The 13,643-nt window shown below is 43.0% G+C and overlaps 1 protein-coding gene across 9 annotated transcripts in view; it reads right to left on the reverse strand.

Annotated features, from left to right (window-relative positions):
* dip2a (disco-interacting protein 2 homolog A) overlaps positions 1–13,643 on the reverse strand; it is a 160,469-nt gene that overhangs the window by 54,776 nt on the left and 92,050 nt on the right. For all 9 annotated transcript variants that reach the window (XM_072685386.1, XM_072685383.1, XM_072685384.1 and 6 more), the window contains exons 3-6: positions 12,775–12,894; positions 10,504–10,623; positions 3,917–4,153; positions 2,164–2,298 (exon numbers count right to left, since the gene is read on the reverse strand). In XM_072685386.1, coding sequence (XP_072541487.1) covers positions 2,164–2,298; positions 3,917–4,153; positions 10,504–10,623; positions 12,775–12,894 — 612 coding nt within the window. The remainder of the gene's footprint in view (positions 1–2,163; positions 2,299–3,916; positions 4,154–10,503; positions 10,624–12,774; positions 12,895–13,643) is intronic.

Raw genomic sequence — 13,643 nt, forward strand, 5'->3', positions numbered from 1 at the left:
ATCTCCTATTTTAGTATATAGGAGTGTTTATTGTGGTGTTTATGGACTAATTTCTCATGTTCTAGTGTATATGAGTGTTTACTGAGGGTGTCTATGGACTAATATCTCCTATTCTAGTGTAGAGGAGTGTTTATTGAGGTGTTTATGGACGAATATCTCCTATTCTAGTATATAGGAGTGTTTATTGTGGTGTTTATGGACTAATATCTCATATTCTAGTGTATATGAATGTTTACTGAGGGTGTCTATGGACTAATATCTCCTATTCTAGTATAGAGGAGTGTTTATTGGGGTGTTTATGGACGAATATCTCCTATTCTAGTGTAGAGGAGTGTTTATTGAGGTGTTTATGGACTAATATCTCCTATTCTAGTATATAGGAGTGTTTATTGTGGTGTTTATGGACTAATATCTCATGTTCTAGTGTATATGAGTGTTTACTGAGGGTGTCTATGGACTAATATCTCCTATTCTAGTATAGAGGAGTGTTTATTGGGGTGTTTATTCATGAATATCTCCTATTCTAGTGTATAGGAGTGTTTATTAAGGTGTTTATGGACTAATATCTCCTATTCTAGTGTATAGGAGAGTTTATTGGGGTGCTTAAGGACTAATATCTCCAACTCTAGTGTAGAGGAGTGTTTATTGAGGTGTTTATGGACTAATATCTCCTATTCTAGTGTAGAGGAGTGTTTATTGAGGTGTTTATGGACTAATATCTCATATTCTAGTGTATAGGAATGTTTATTGAGGGTGTTTATGGACTAATATCTCTTTTCTAGTGTATAGGAGTGTTTATTGAGGTGTTTATGGACTAATATCTCATATTCTAGTGTATAGGAGTGTTTATCGAGGTGTTTATGGACTAATATCCCCTATTTATTGAGGTGTGTATAGACTAATATCTCATATTCTTGAGTATAGGAGTGTTCATTGAGGTTGGTTATAGTCTAATATGGCAGATCACAGACCAGAAATTACTGACATAAGGGCACACCATACACAGCAATTAATCAAGGCACAGTTTATAATGTCAGCGCTGTAAGACAACCGCATGTGTCTGAATCGCTTAATTAGAAGAATCAGTAGGAGATATTTAAATAATTAGCAACTGAATATATAACATCATCATCAACAACAACAAAAACAATAATAAGAACAACAGGTTTCTATACGGGTATTTATAAGAGTGCCTTTGGGAGCAAGTATTCAGGTACTCATTTAGAAATATTAACAAAATATTAAAAGCATGTATGTATATTCTTTAGGGGTGGATAATATGACAATATTTTATTGTATCGTGATAACTTTTGTTATCGTAATACTCAATACACTTTTCATATCCTGGATATCGTCAAAACTCAACAAACACATTTTATTCCAGAGAGTGTAATTAGTCCTGTTTAATGGGATTAAGTGCAACACGTTTGGGCTATATGTCACTGTACTAAGTATAGGATAATATTTGAATAGTGTTTTTTTTAGAAAACAAGAATCAGCTTTTACTGATGCATTTTGGCATTTTGTGTATTAAATTATTGTGATAAATGTCATGATACACCATTTTTCCAACCACTAATATACTATACTTCGTACCTAGATGTCACTTTATTATGTACCTGTTGTACTTATCTACACTGCACGGCTACTTAACCACTCTCTGCATTTAATATTTATTTATTTCTATTTGTATGTGATCTTATTTGTATCTGTATGTAAGTAAGATTCTATTTTTCTGTATTTTTGTCTTTATATTTCTATCAGATCCAATTTACATTCACCACAGAACTCAAAACACCTCCAACCTATTCACTCTACCACACACACACACAAAATCCCCTAAAATACTGCTTACAAAATACAACAAAGTGATATAAATGTAAGAAATGAACACGCTCTGATGTCAGACACTGTGAAATAAAACCAAATATGCAGAAATCTGAGCTGATTTATGGCTTACATTCACTGATATGAGTCACAGGAGTGAACGTAGCCATGAATCTGTGTGTGTGTGTGTGTGCAGACTGAGTTTGAAATGAAGTCCTGTTGCTGACAGGAAGTGAAAGTTTTCCTCGCTGACAGCCGATTGGCTGTGATGCATGCGCGTGTCACAGGGGAAAGTGCTCTGTTGCCGTGGCTACAGGGTGTGATGCGGGCACTCACCGTCAGCCGTTTCCATGGTGCTGCTGGTGTGCGTGTATCCGCGGCTAAGCCCTCTGACCGACGCTACCTGTGAACGCTCCCCATGCAGCGAGCGCTCGGACAGACCCGTCACATCCGGAGGGGCACAGTGGTTATCTGGGATTGCAGGAGGGGTCAAAGGTCAGAAAATCTCGTTAATTATCCCAGGACGCCCAAATAGGGCGAAATGTTTATTACACACTAATGTAATAATTTAGCTGATTTGCGCTGCGTTTACATCATTGCTGTGTTCACATCACTGCTGTGTTCACATTAGGGTGTTTAGACACCATGACCAGGTTCACCATAAGTGCTGGACATTGGAATTTGGCCTCCGCCTTTAACCCATCCGTGCAGTTAACACACACACACACACACACACTAGTGATTAAACACACACACTGACAGTGAGAACACATGCCAGGAGTGGTGGGCAGCCATTGCAGGTGCACCCTGGGGGTAGAGAGGGTGAAGGGCCTTGCTCAAGGACCCAACAGTGGCAGCTGGCAGCTTGCTGAGCCAGATTATGCTTCAGTATATTTATTTTATATAGCTTTTATAATATTCCCATTTTATTCCCATTAATTCCACTTAATTCTCGTTAATTCCCCAAGATAACTTTCCCAAGTTCGAAAATTCCCGGAATTTTGCAACCCTACTAACGATATACGCGACCGAGCCGTGAATTACTGTGAACTTCACCGGCAGAGGCACAGCTTATTTACAGAGACAGCACAGAGATACTAGACTGAGGGTGACCTCAGGGACCGAGAGATGGAGAGAGGGAGGGAGAGAGAGAGAGTTAGGGTCTGCAGCAGAAACCACCGTGGTTCTGGTTGTTAACCTACTGAGAGAAAGAGCGAGAGAGAGAGAGAGAGAGAGAAAGAGCGAGAGAGAGAGAAAGAGAGAGAGAGAGAGAGAGAGAGAGAGAGAAAGAGAGAGAGAGAGATACGAAGAGTGAATAATACAGACTGAAAGACACACAGAGAGAGGAAGATTGGAGGGCAGAGGAAGTGAGAGGACTGATAAAAGGGGTTAGAGCGAAGGAGAAAGATAAGGAGAGCGAGAGAGAGAATGTGAGAGAGCGAGAGACAAAGGGAAAGTGATATTGGGGAACCGAGGGTGTGAGAGAAGGAGAGAGCCGACTGCAAAGACACATCTGATGAGCAAATCTGTGTGAATAGAGTCCTGTGAGAGAGAGAGAGCGAGAGAGAGGGCGAGAGAGAGAGGAGCCAGAGGCTGAACCCCATTCACAATTCAAGGCCTCTTCACACCAGAAAACACACACACACACACACACACACACACACACACACAGCCCGTCAACAGGAGCTGGAACACTTCACACAGCTGTCAGAGAGATGTCAAACAGAGGCCCAATTAAAGAAGGACCATGTGGTGCAGGAGTGGAACCGTCTCTCTGGGTCGTTTGTCAGTCTTGGAGGGGAACAAGGCCTCCGGTGAGTGTATCCGGTGAGTTAATAAGCTCCGTGGCTCAGCAGATAACCCAAAACAGAGCAGACCAGAACCAGCCAATCAGGTTCTGGCATCAGGATGGGGAAAGATCTAGGCAAAGGAATTAGGACGTGTACATGGGGTATAGGTGGTACATGTGGTGAAGATGGGAATGGGGGTTTGAGTTCGGATGGTTTACAGGGGGTAAGGATGGAGTGTAGGAGGTATACAGAGGTGTAAAGGTTCTAGAGGTGTCCAGTGTGCATACATCCATACTAACCGAGCTGTGTGTGAGCCATGAGGTCAGCAAGAACAGTAGCAGCAGAGCCGGCTGTAGCGTTGTGGCTCCGCCCCCCAGGGTGGGAGGAAGTGGAAGAGGCAGAGGAGGATGTGGAGGAGCCCTGGATAACCCGGTTAAACCAGTGTTCCACCGTGGGGTGCGCCTGGTACGGAGACGAAGAGGCCACTCGTCCTTGTCGCCGTAGCGATCCCTCATCCTCCGAGGCAGAGGAGGTGTCTGTGTGAGACAGGACAGGCACGGTCACATACACACACACACACACATATACACACCTGTAAGCATCTAAGCCTATTTCAATGTCGTCAAATGTTTGTGGACACCCCACAGACACACCCTGTAGAGAAGTACTGCCAATAGAATAGGACTCTCTGGAGCAGATAAGCATGAATCTATTGGCATCATGCTGCCTAATAATGCCAGGCGTGGGCTATAGAGGGGGGTGTAAAGCCCCTCAGTATTGAGCTGTGGAGCAGTGGAAGAACTGTGTTGTCTGGAATGATGGATGGTGGAGCTCCATCCAGAACTTTTCAACTCAAGGGATGAGTTGAGGAGTTGGGGATGAGGTAGGGTGGTGATCATATAGCAGTGCTCCTCTGAAATCTAGTAGAAGGCCTTCCTCCCTAGACAGTAGAGACAGTTACTCCAACAGAAGCCTCCTTTGTTCCTCCTGTCCTGAAATGATGTAAATTGATTTGAGGGACGTATGAGAGATTCTGACAGATAAGAGGAGAGAGAAGCTGATTGATGAAGAGTCTGCAGGTGGGAGAGTTTAACGCAGATTGGTTTAACTCTAATTACGCTATTAATAACCCACAGAGAAAGAGAGAGAGCATGCAAGATCGAGAGCGGCTGCTGTGGCACGTGTCCAGTAAAACAGGGCGCTGATACTGATCAGATCGCAGCACAAGAACACACACTCACTGCTAAAACACCACCGGAGAAACAGCTCCCAGATATTAAAGCCATACTCTCTCAAAAATGTGACATTTTACCTGCAAATGTGGTCAAGACAGATTTGCTACCTGAAGTTTGCTTGTTGAACTCCTACAGGGAGCCACGAGGCTGGTGTAGATAAGTGGTACAGGCTTATTAACAGGTACCATTAACAGTTAACAAGTGTGTGCTTCAAACTACGTGGAGTTGTTACAGTAGAGCTGGGCGATATGACAATATTTTATTGTATTGTTGGTTAATTTTGTTCTCGTGATACACAATATTCTTCTCTAATCATATGGAGGAGACTGTTAGTGCTTAATAAACATCTACTGATTAGCTGCAGGTTTCATTACTAACAGTGTAATTAGACTGGGTTAATTAGATGACGAGCAGCAGATGTTGAGTAGAAATCACTGTATTGTAAATAGTAGTTTATAAGAATCTTGTGATAAATGTCTTTAAATATGAGGATATAGTATTTTTGACCATATCGCCCAGCCCTATGTTAAAGCACAATTCTAATAATTGAATTTCTAGCGGCCCTATCTTACACCCTTACACCGATGCTCACTGCTATCTCACACCCTGCCAACAGTCTATCTTGTGAATATATGTGAATGGTCTCCAAATGAGGGGTGTTCAGGTCAGTTTCTGGAGTATTGGTGTGTATCTCGGCAGCGGAAAACACAGCAGGAGCTCCACTGACTGAAAACAGTCTAGACAGACGTTCGTCAACAGTCAGACGTTTGTTGCTCTCTTGGCAGTGAATTGTCAACACAGGTGCGTGCAGCCTGACGCTCGTACACCCCCCCCCCATGCTTATACCACTGAAATAGCAACCCGCCAAGGTCAATCTGACCGCACCTGGCTCTTAAAGGGATCGGCGAGAGACGCACTGATTGGTTTATTACTGCACGTTACGCCCAAAACAAACACACCCATGATTAATTAAGAGACTCAGTACATGACTTTTGAGCGTTTCCAGCCGAGCAAGACAAAGACTTTTTCTGACGTTACCATAGCAAAGACACGCCGACACGCCCCCTAAATCAAGCTGCACGGTGCACGGTTGACGGCTTGCCTAAAACGATTGCTAAAATAGGGCCTTCAATTTTTCAGGGAAACCCACCCAGTCAGAACTGGAATTCACTGGTGGTGAATTCTCCCTAACAGAAGGTTATCAGACCAAATAGTCATGAATGCTGAGTTTTGCTAAAGGAATCTGGTGTAAAATACAGTTTTCAAAGCACGTTCATGGTGGAGGGATACATGGAGGGCAGTGTGCGGCAAAACAGTCTCCAAAGAAAATGTGTATGTACAGATTTTCCTCAAATTTACCATCATCAGCATCCTATGTGCAAGTCAGAAGACACGTGTGGGATCTCCGGTGGGTCTGGATGGTAAATATAATGGCTATATCTGCGCTGAAGTCACTGTAAAGAAACCGGAGTGGCTAAGTTTCTCTACACTGAACCATTTCCAGACTCATGGAGAGAACTTGTCCAGGGTAAAGCCCTCTCTCTCTGCATGTGTCTGAAGGCAAGGCAAGGCAAGACTGAGGGGTGCGTCTGGAGGCCAGCTGGATCACCACATCACCCCATCCCATCTCTGCTCTAATCGGACCGTTTAGTCTATGTGGGCGTGTGTGTATCACTTTTCAAAGCACAATGGACTCAGTAGACTGTGAAACAATTCCCAAAAGGCTGTCTGAATGAGTCACCCAAACGCCAGGGCGACCCCCGCCCCCTTATCCCTCCCAACCCCTGAACCCCTAATCCTGTTAACCCTTCACTGGGTGCCATTAGCCGAGACCCAGGAGAGAAGATTATCCACAGGCAGGCAGCCGTGCTGCGGCTCTTTACCTCATTAAACAAAGACTAGAGTAGAGCGAAGGCCAGGAGGTCACTGTTTCTTACAGTTACACCATGACATAATCATCAGAGCTGGACCGATGTATCGGTCTGATTTACTGTTCTGCTGGAAAATCTGCATATAAACTATGCATTTATTTTTACTACACTTAAAAATAAATATACTAAATGGTTCTTTTGAGGTTCTGAGATAGAGGAACTCCTTTCAGCTCCCTAAATAACTTTTTTAATAAATAATCTTGATAATAAAAAAAGTTTAAAGTTTAAAGAACCTGTATATCATTTAAAGATTATACATAAAAACCCTTAGCGAGGCTAAGTGCTATATATATATATATATATATACACCTAAAATACTGCAATGTGACTCATTACAATTTTTTACAAAGGTTCTCTACAAAAAAAAACATAAGAATCCAACAGTGACTGCTTAGAAACAACATAGCAACGGTTTAGCAACAGCATAACAACCGCCAATCAGGCCAACAGTAACCACCTTCAATACCACAACAACTGCTTAGTGACAGCACAGCAACCACTTGGAAAAGCACAGCAACCACTTAGCATCCCCCTATAAAAATAAAAAACCCTGAAATACCATAGCAAATGCTTAGCAACAACATAGCAACCACTTGGAACTGCCACCATCCTGTATACCATTGCAAAAGCTTTGCAACAGCATAACAACTGCCAGTCAGTCCTATAGTAACCAACTTCAATACCACAGCAACTGCTTAGCGACAGCACAGCAACCATTTGGAAAAGCACAGCAACCACTTAGCATCCCCCTATAAAAAGAAAACCTGGAATACCATAGCAAATGCTTAGCAACAACATAGCAACCACTTGGAACTACACAGCATCCATCTGATATGCCATAGTAGCTACTAAGCAACAGCACTGCAATGGTCCTCCAACCCCAATGAGATCTTCTATATACCATAGCAACCGCTCAAATTCTTGTTCTACAGGAACTTTTGAATTGTCTAATTGCTATTATTGCTTTGATTTAAACCATAATGCACAACCATAAGACCATAATGATACAAAATACAGACATCTATTCATTTAATTGAAGAAACTGCAGGACTGAAGAAATAATGAAGAAACCATAAAGGATTAGAGACATTAGGTGATAAATTCTGACTAGTGCTAACACTAATTTGCCATCCTGACTGAATCAGGGGTCAGCGTGGAGGCCAGCCAACAACGTAACCGCTACCGCTCCAGAGTGGCAAAAATTGTCTGAGAAGGTTCCAGCCAATCAGAGGCTTCTGTTTAATACCAGAGCTTTTTCATGAAGCAGTTCCTCATAGATCACAGATCTCAAGACTTCCCTCACCCAAGGTTTAAAGCAGTGAACCACCTAAAAAGGGATTCGAACAAAAACCTATAGGTTACAGTGACAAAAGTATTGGGACTAACACTAATTCAGGATATCTCTAATTTAACTGCAGTAATTCAGGAACATGATGCATTTACGACGTGTGAAGTTTCAGATCTCTGAATTACAGTTAGCAGAGATATCCAACATCTCAGTTTGAGTGGTAACAGTAATATTACTGATGTCAAAAACTGGACTTTTGCCAGTGTAGAAATCTGAAATGACAGTATTTCCTTGTATATAATAATTGTAGAGATCTTCAATTGGACTTTTTACCAGTAGAAATGAATGAGAGAGAGAGAGTGAGCCCTGACGTAAATGAATGGTAATATATGACTAGTCAACATTACATTAAGGAGAGGGGGTCACCACAGGAGTGATATCAGTTGAAATGGCTTTATAGATCTAGTATATTGTTATATAGTATATATTGTATATTGTTCAGCACTCGAGAGACAGCTGGAAGCAATAAACCTGGCCAATAAATGTAATTCTAATATTAAATATTACATAGTTGATATCTAAACGGCTTTCCATACAAAATACACAACCGGCATAACCCAGCATCTGTGGCAAAACAATAACCCAGCTGTCCTGAGTCCCTCAGGTCAAACGTCCAAATGCTGATCAAGGCCAAAAAAGATAATACGAGATTTTCCAGAGCCAGATTTCCTTTCCCCCGAACAAGGCCAGGCCTAATCTCTGACCAGAAGACCGGGATCGTGTGCGATATCTGTCCACAAACATATCCGGCAGCCAAAGCTCGACCTCGCAAACACTCATCCGTGATAAGTTCGCACTCGCTGAACTGAGAAGACTTTATTAACATAGCAGTGAGCTCCCAGAGTAGACTTGGGGTCAGAGAGCCAGAGAAACCGCACTGTTTCTATATGCTGAGTTGCATAAGAAGTGTGGGGGCGAGTGGCCTGGGAACAGAGCTGGAGAGAGAGAGAATCCGCTACTTTTCACAGCAAAAATAATGAGATCAGTATTCGTTTAGATGCTCATGAATTCTTCTGGCAGCTGTGAATATCACAACGCCATCCTGACTGAATCAGGGGTCAGAGTGGAGGCCAGCCAACAACGTAACCGCTACCGCTCCAGAGTGGCAAAAATCGGCCGAGAAGGTTCCAGCCAATCAGAGGCTTCTGTTTAATACCACAGCTTTTTCATGAAGATGTTCCTCAGAGATCACAGATCTCAGCATCTCTCTCACCCAAGGTTTAAAGCAGTGAACCACCTTTAAGAGGGATTCGAACAAAAACCTATAGGTTATAATGACAAAAGTATTGGGACACCAACTTAAAAAAAATGAGTTTCTACTGCTTTTGTTGGAGTAACTGTCTCTACTGTCCAGGGAAGAAGGCTTTCTACTAGATTTTGCTGTGAGGATTTGATTGCATTCACCAAAAACAGCATTAGTCACCGCCCCACTTCATCATCCCTAGAAAGTACTGGATGGAGCTCCACCATCCATCAGTTCCTGCACCGCTTCACAGACAACCACATTCACCATTAGTGTTGGACACAAATGAAATCTGGCCTCCAACATTGAGCACTCATGCCCGTGGTTCGGTGGGTGGCCATTGCTTAAGGGGTCTGTTTGCCAGGCTTGTGTATCGAACCCACAACTCTATAATCAACAGCCCATCCACGACCCTGAGATTAGGAGTCTCATGATATACGGGCCAAAGGAACATGCCCTCCTCGTTGGAGAATAGAACCCCGTCCAGTCTTACCCTTCCCTGGCAACAAAGGCTGCTCTTCATCCCTGATGAAGATGAGGCTGAGTGTGGAAGCTTAAAGAACATCAGCACGGATTACGCCAGTGAGCCAGTGAGCTAGGGACTGGGGTTCGATTCCCAGTCTGGGTGACTGCGGGTGCTGTGCTACACCAATAAGAGTCCTTGGGCAAGACTCCTAACACTACACTGGCCCACCTCTGTAATACCAGTAACCCTGTAAGTCCCTCTGGATAAGAGTCTCAGCTCAATGCTCTAAATGTAAATGGTCATTTATTCGTGTATACGATATGATAGGATACGATACGAAGCGTAAATGAAGATCAGACACCAGTCAGAAGAATGTGACACGCTCAGCTGATCAGTAAAATCCCTTAATTGTGTGGTGAGAATTTTCCACAGTGGAAGAAGAGCATCTGAGGGAACTCAGCTCAGCTACTCTGAGAACACCTTCACAACAAAAGAGCGTCAGATGCTCTGAGTATAAACCTGCAGATCCTCTCGAGTGTTTCCTGTAGAAATATTGAGCTGAATGTATACAAGGCCTTTGAAAGAGAAGTAGCTGCAGATGGTGGATGAGTGTGTGTGTGTGTGTGTGTGTGTGTGTGTGTGTGTGTGTGTGTGTCTCTTTACCTGGGGGTGTGCATGCCTCCACTGAAGACTGCACTAGAACAGACCGTCTCTTTGAGGGCATTGGCATCTTCCTCTCTTTGTACTTTGCCAAGGCTGCCTGGACTGCTTCGGTGTGCAGGTCTGCAGACACACACACACACACACACACACACACACACACACACACACACACACTTTCAGTTTTCGGATTAACCAGTCACTGTTCTGCATGCAGTTATGAGGGCTGCACTTTCCTATATATATATATATACACACACACACAATATGTCCAAATGTTTGTGGACACCCCTTCATACACACACATACTTGTCTACTCCCTGTAAAGAACTCCTGCCAACAGCATATACACTATATGGACTAAAGTATTGGGACACTTACACATTCCACCTACAGGAGCTTTCTTTAATGACCTCCTATTCTAAACCCATGGTCAGTTGGAGGCTTTTCTGCACTCTGCTCTGAGCTCAGCACTCGGCCCTGACCCCGCTCTGTAACTTTACGTGGTCTGACAGACACTCGGTGGACACTGAGCTGCTCTCTGTGAGCTGTTCCTCCTAAACTCTTCCACTGTTCAATAATAACACCACTCACAGCTGATGGAGGAAGATCTAGGAGGGAGGAGATTTCACCAGCTGACTTGTTGTTGTTGGTGCAGCGGTGTCTCCTATTACATCCAGAACCACGCTGGAGTTCAGTGAGCTCTTCAGAACCTCCCGTTCTTTCACTGATGTGTGGAGGAAAGGCAGACTGCAGGGCTAGGCGCTTGAGTTTATACACCTGTGTCCGGTAATGGGGCTGAATTTAATGATTAAGACGTATCCCAATACTTATTAATCCATATAATGTATATAAATACCTTATATAATAGAATTTGGCCAAAAAAACTATAATTCATCTTGTAGAACTGGGAATGTCACATGATCTTGTTCTGATGCCTGCCTCCCACCGAGCCCCACCCATTTACATTACATTCACATCTACAGAATCAGTCTGACGCTCTTACAGAGTTAGGAGTCTTACCCAAGGATGGGGTAGAGTGGTGCATTTGTGGGAACTGAACCCTAATCTGACATGGATGGTGGGGGGTATTGTTAACCACTACACCAAACTACACCACTACACCCATCCCCCAACCACACTTAATAAATGGGAGCTTTCAGGGGTTCTTTATTAAAAGCAATGGTTCAGTGAAGAACCATGACGAATCAAAGAACCATTTGGATGAACGGTTCACTGCCTGCTTATAGTGTTCTTTAAATATAAGCAAATTGTGTTGAGGATGGTTCTTTTTTTTTAAAGAACCTTTTAAAAAGGGTTAAAAATACTGTCATGAGTCAAAGAACCCCTTTTAAGGACTCTGTAGAACCCACCTCATCTAAGCTCTGTATAATAAACATGGCATTAATGTTGTGTACCATATGACCCAACTTAAACAAGCTTAATAAACTAAGGAATGAATGAATCTAACTAAATAATATGTTGATAAATAAACATTTATTAATACATGAATTAACTAATACCCAAATAAGCAAACAAAATAAATATATATATATATATATTGTTTATTTGGGTATTAGTTAATTATTTATATATTATATATTTAAAACAGAGGCAAATACATTGGGTCATTGGGTTTGTTACCATGGTAACCCAGTTAATTGTCACTGGGCACAGGTCTAATATATTGCTATATACTATGGTAGTGCATTTTGTCACTGTTTTCTTACAACAGTAAGTCACTGGTGGGTGTGTGCTACAGGTAGGAGCTACACTATATGGACATAAGTATTGGGACACCTGCTCATTCAATGTTTCGTCCAAAATCAAGGGAGTTTCTCCTACTTTTGTTGGAGTAACTGTCTCTACTGTCCAGGGAAGATGACTTTCTACTAGATTTTGGAGGAACATTGCTGTGAGAATTTGATTGCGTTCAGCGACACTGTTAGTGAGGTCAGGATGTTGGATGATGTTGCCCCCAACTCAGCCCAAAAGAACTGGAAGAAGCATTGTCCATCATTCCTGAGAACACAGCTCAATGCTGGGGGGCTTTATACCCCCCCTCTAGCCCACGCCTGGCATTAGGCAGCATGGAGCCAATAGGGTCATGATTCTATTGGTAGTACTTCTCTACAGGGACTTGATAAGCTGTGTATGTGTGTATGTGTGCATTTGCACATCTGTGTCAGCAATGAGTGCACCTTAAAGTAGCTGAATGCATTCATTAGAAGGAGTGTCCACAAACTTTTGTGGATGTCTGTGGAGCGTGCTGACCTGATCTGAAGCGCTCATCCCGTGAGTTCGCTGCCCGGGGTTTGTTGTGCTTGGAGGTGGGCGGGGCAGCCTGGGTGGATGCCTGGATCCGGTGATCTACCTGCAGAGACGGATCCACACCTGCAGGACACACACACAAGAGACAGACAGACAGGGTCAGCATGTCAGCAATATAGTTCTATATAGTACCTGTAACCCTGTGTGGTTCAATGTAGTGTATAGCAGTTAGTGACTGTGGGCAGTGGTGGCTCAGCGGTTAGAGCTCCGGGCTATTGATGACAGGGTTGTGGGTTTGATGCCCGGGCTCGGCAAGCTGCCACTGTTGGGCCCTTCACCAGTGGCTGCCCACCGCTCCGGGCACGTGGAGCATATTGGATGGATGGATGGATGGATACTTTATTGATCCGAATAGCAGCCCAGCTGTTCCCCACGGGTGGGTTTTTCAGATGGGCTGTTCCCCTAATGTTAGGTTTTTTAGCTGGACTGTTGCCCATTTGGTGGATTTTTAGCTGGGCTGTTCCTCATTTGGTGGATTTTTTTAGCTGGGCTGTTCCCATAAAAAACACTAATAGAAAAACAGCCCATCTTAAAATCCATTAATAGGGGAACAGCCAATATTATTATTATTATTATTATTATTATTAATAATATTAATTAAGTTATTATATTATTAACCCGCTATTGGTGGATTTTAAGATGGGCTGTTTCCCTATTACTGTTTTTTTTTTTAATATCGCGAGCTGTTCTTAGGTATACAATCAATTTACAGCCCAGCTGCTCCCCACTGGTGGATTTTTCAGATGGGCTGTTCCCCTATTGGTGGGTTTTTAGCTGGGCTGTTCCCCATTTGTATATTTCTTTTTAGCTGG

This window comes from Salminus brasiliensis, chromosome 8, assembly GCF_030463535.1.
Source record: "Salminus brasiliensis chromosome 8, fSalBra1.hap2, whole genome shotgun sequence".
NCBI classification, from domain to species: Eukaryota; Metazoa; Chordata; class Actinopteri; order Characiformes; family Bryconidae; genus Salminus; species Salminus brasiliensis.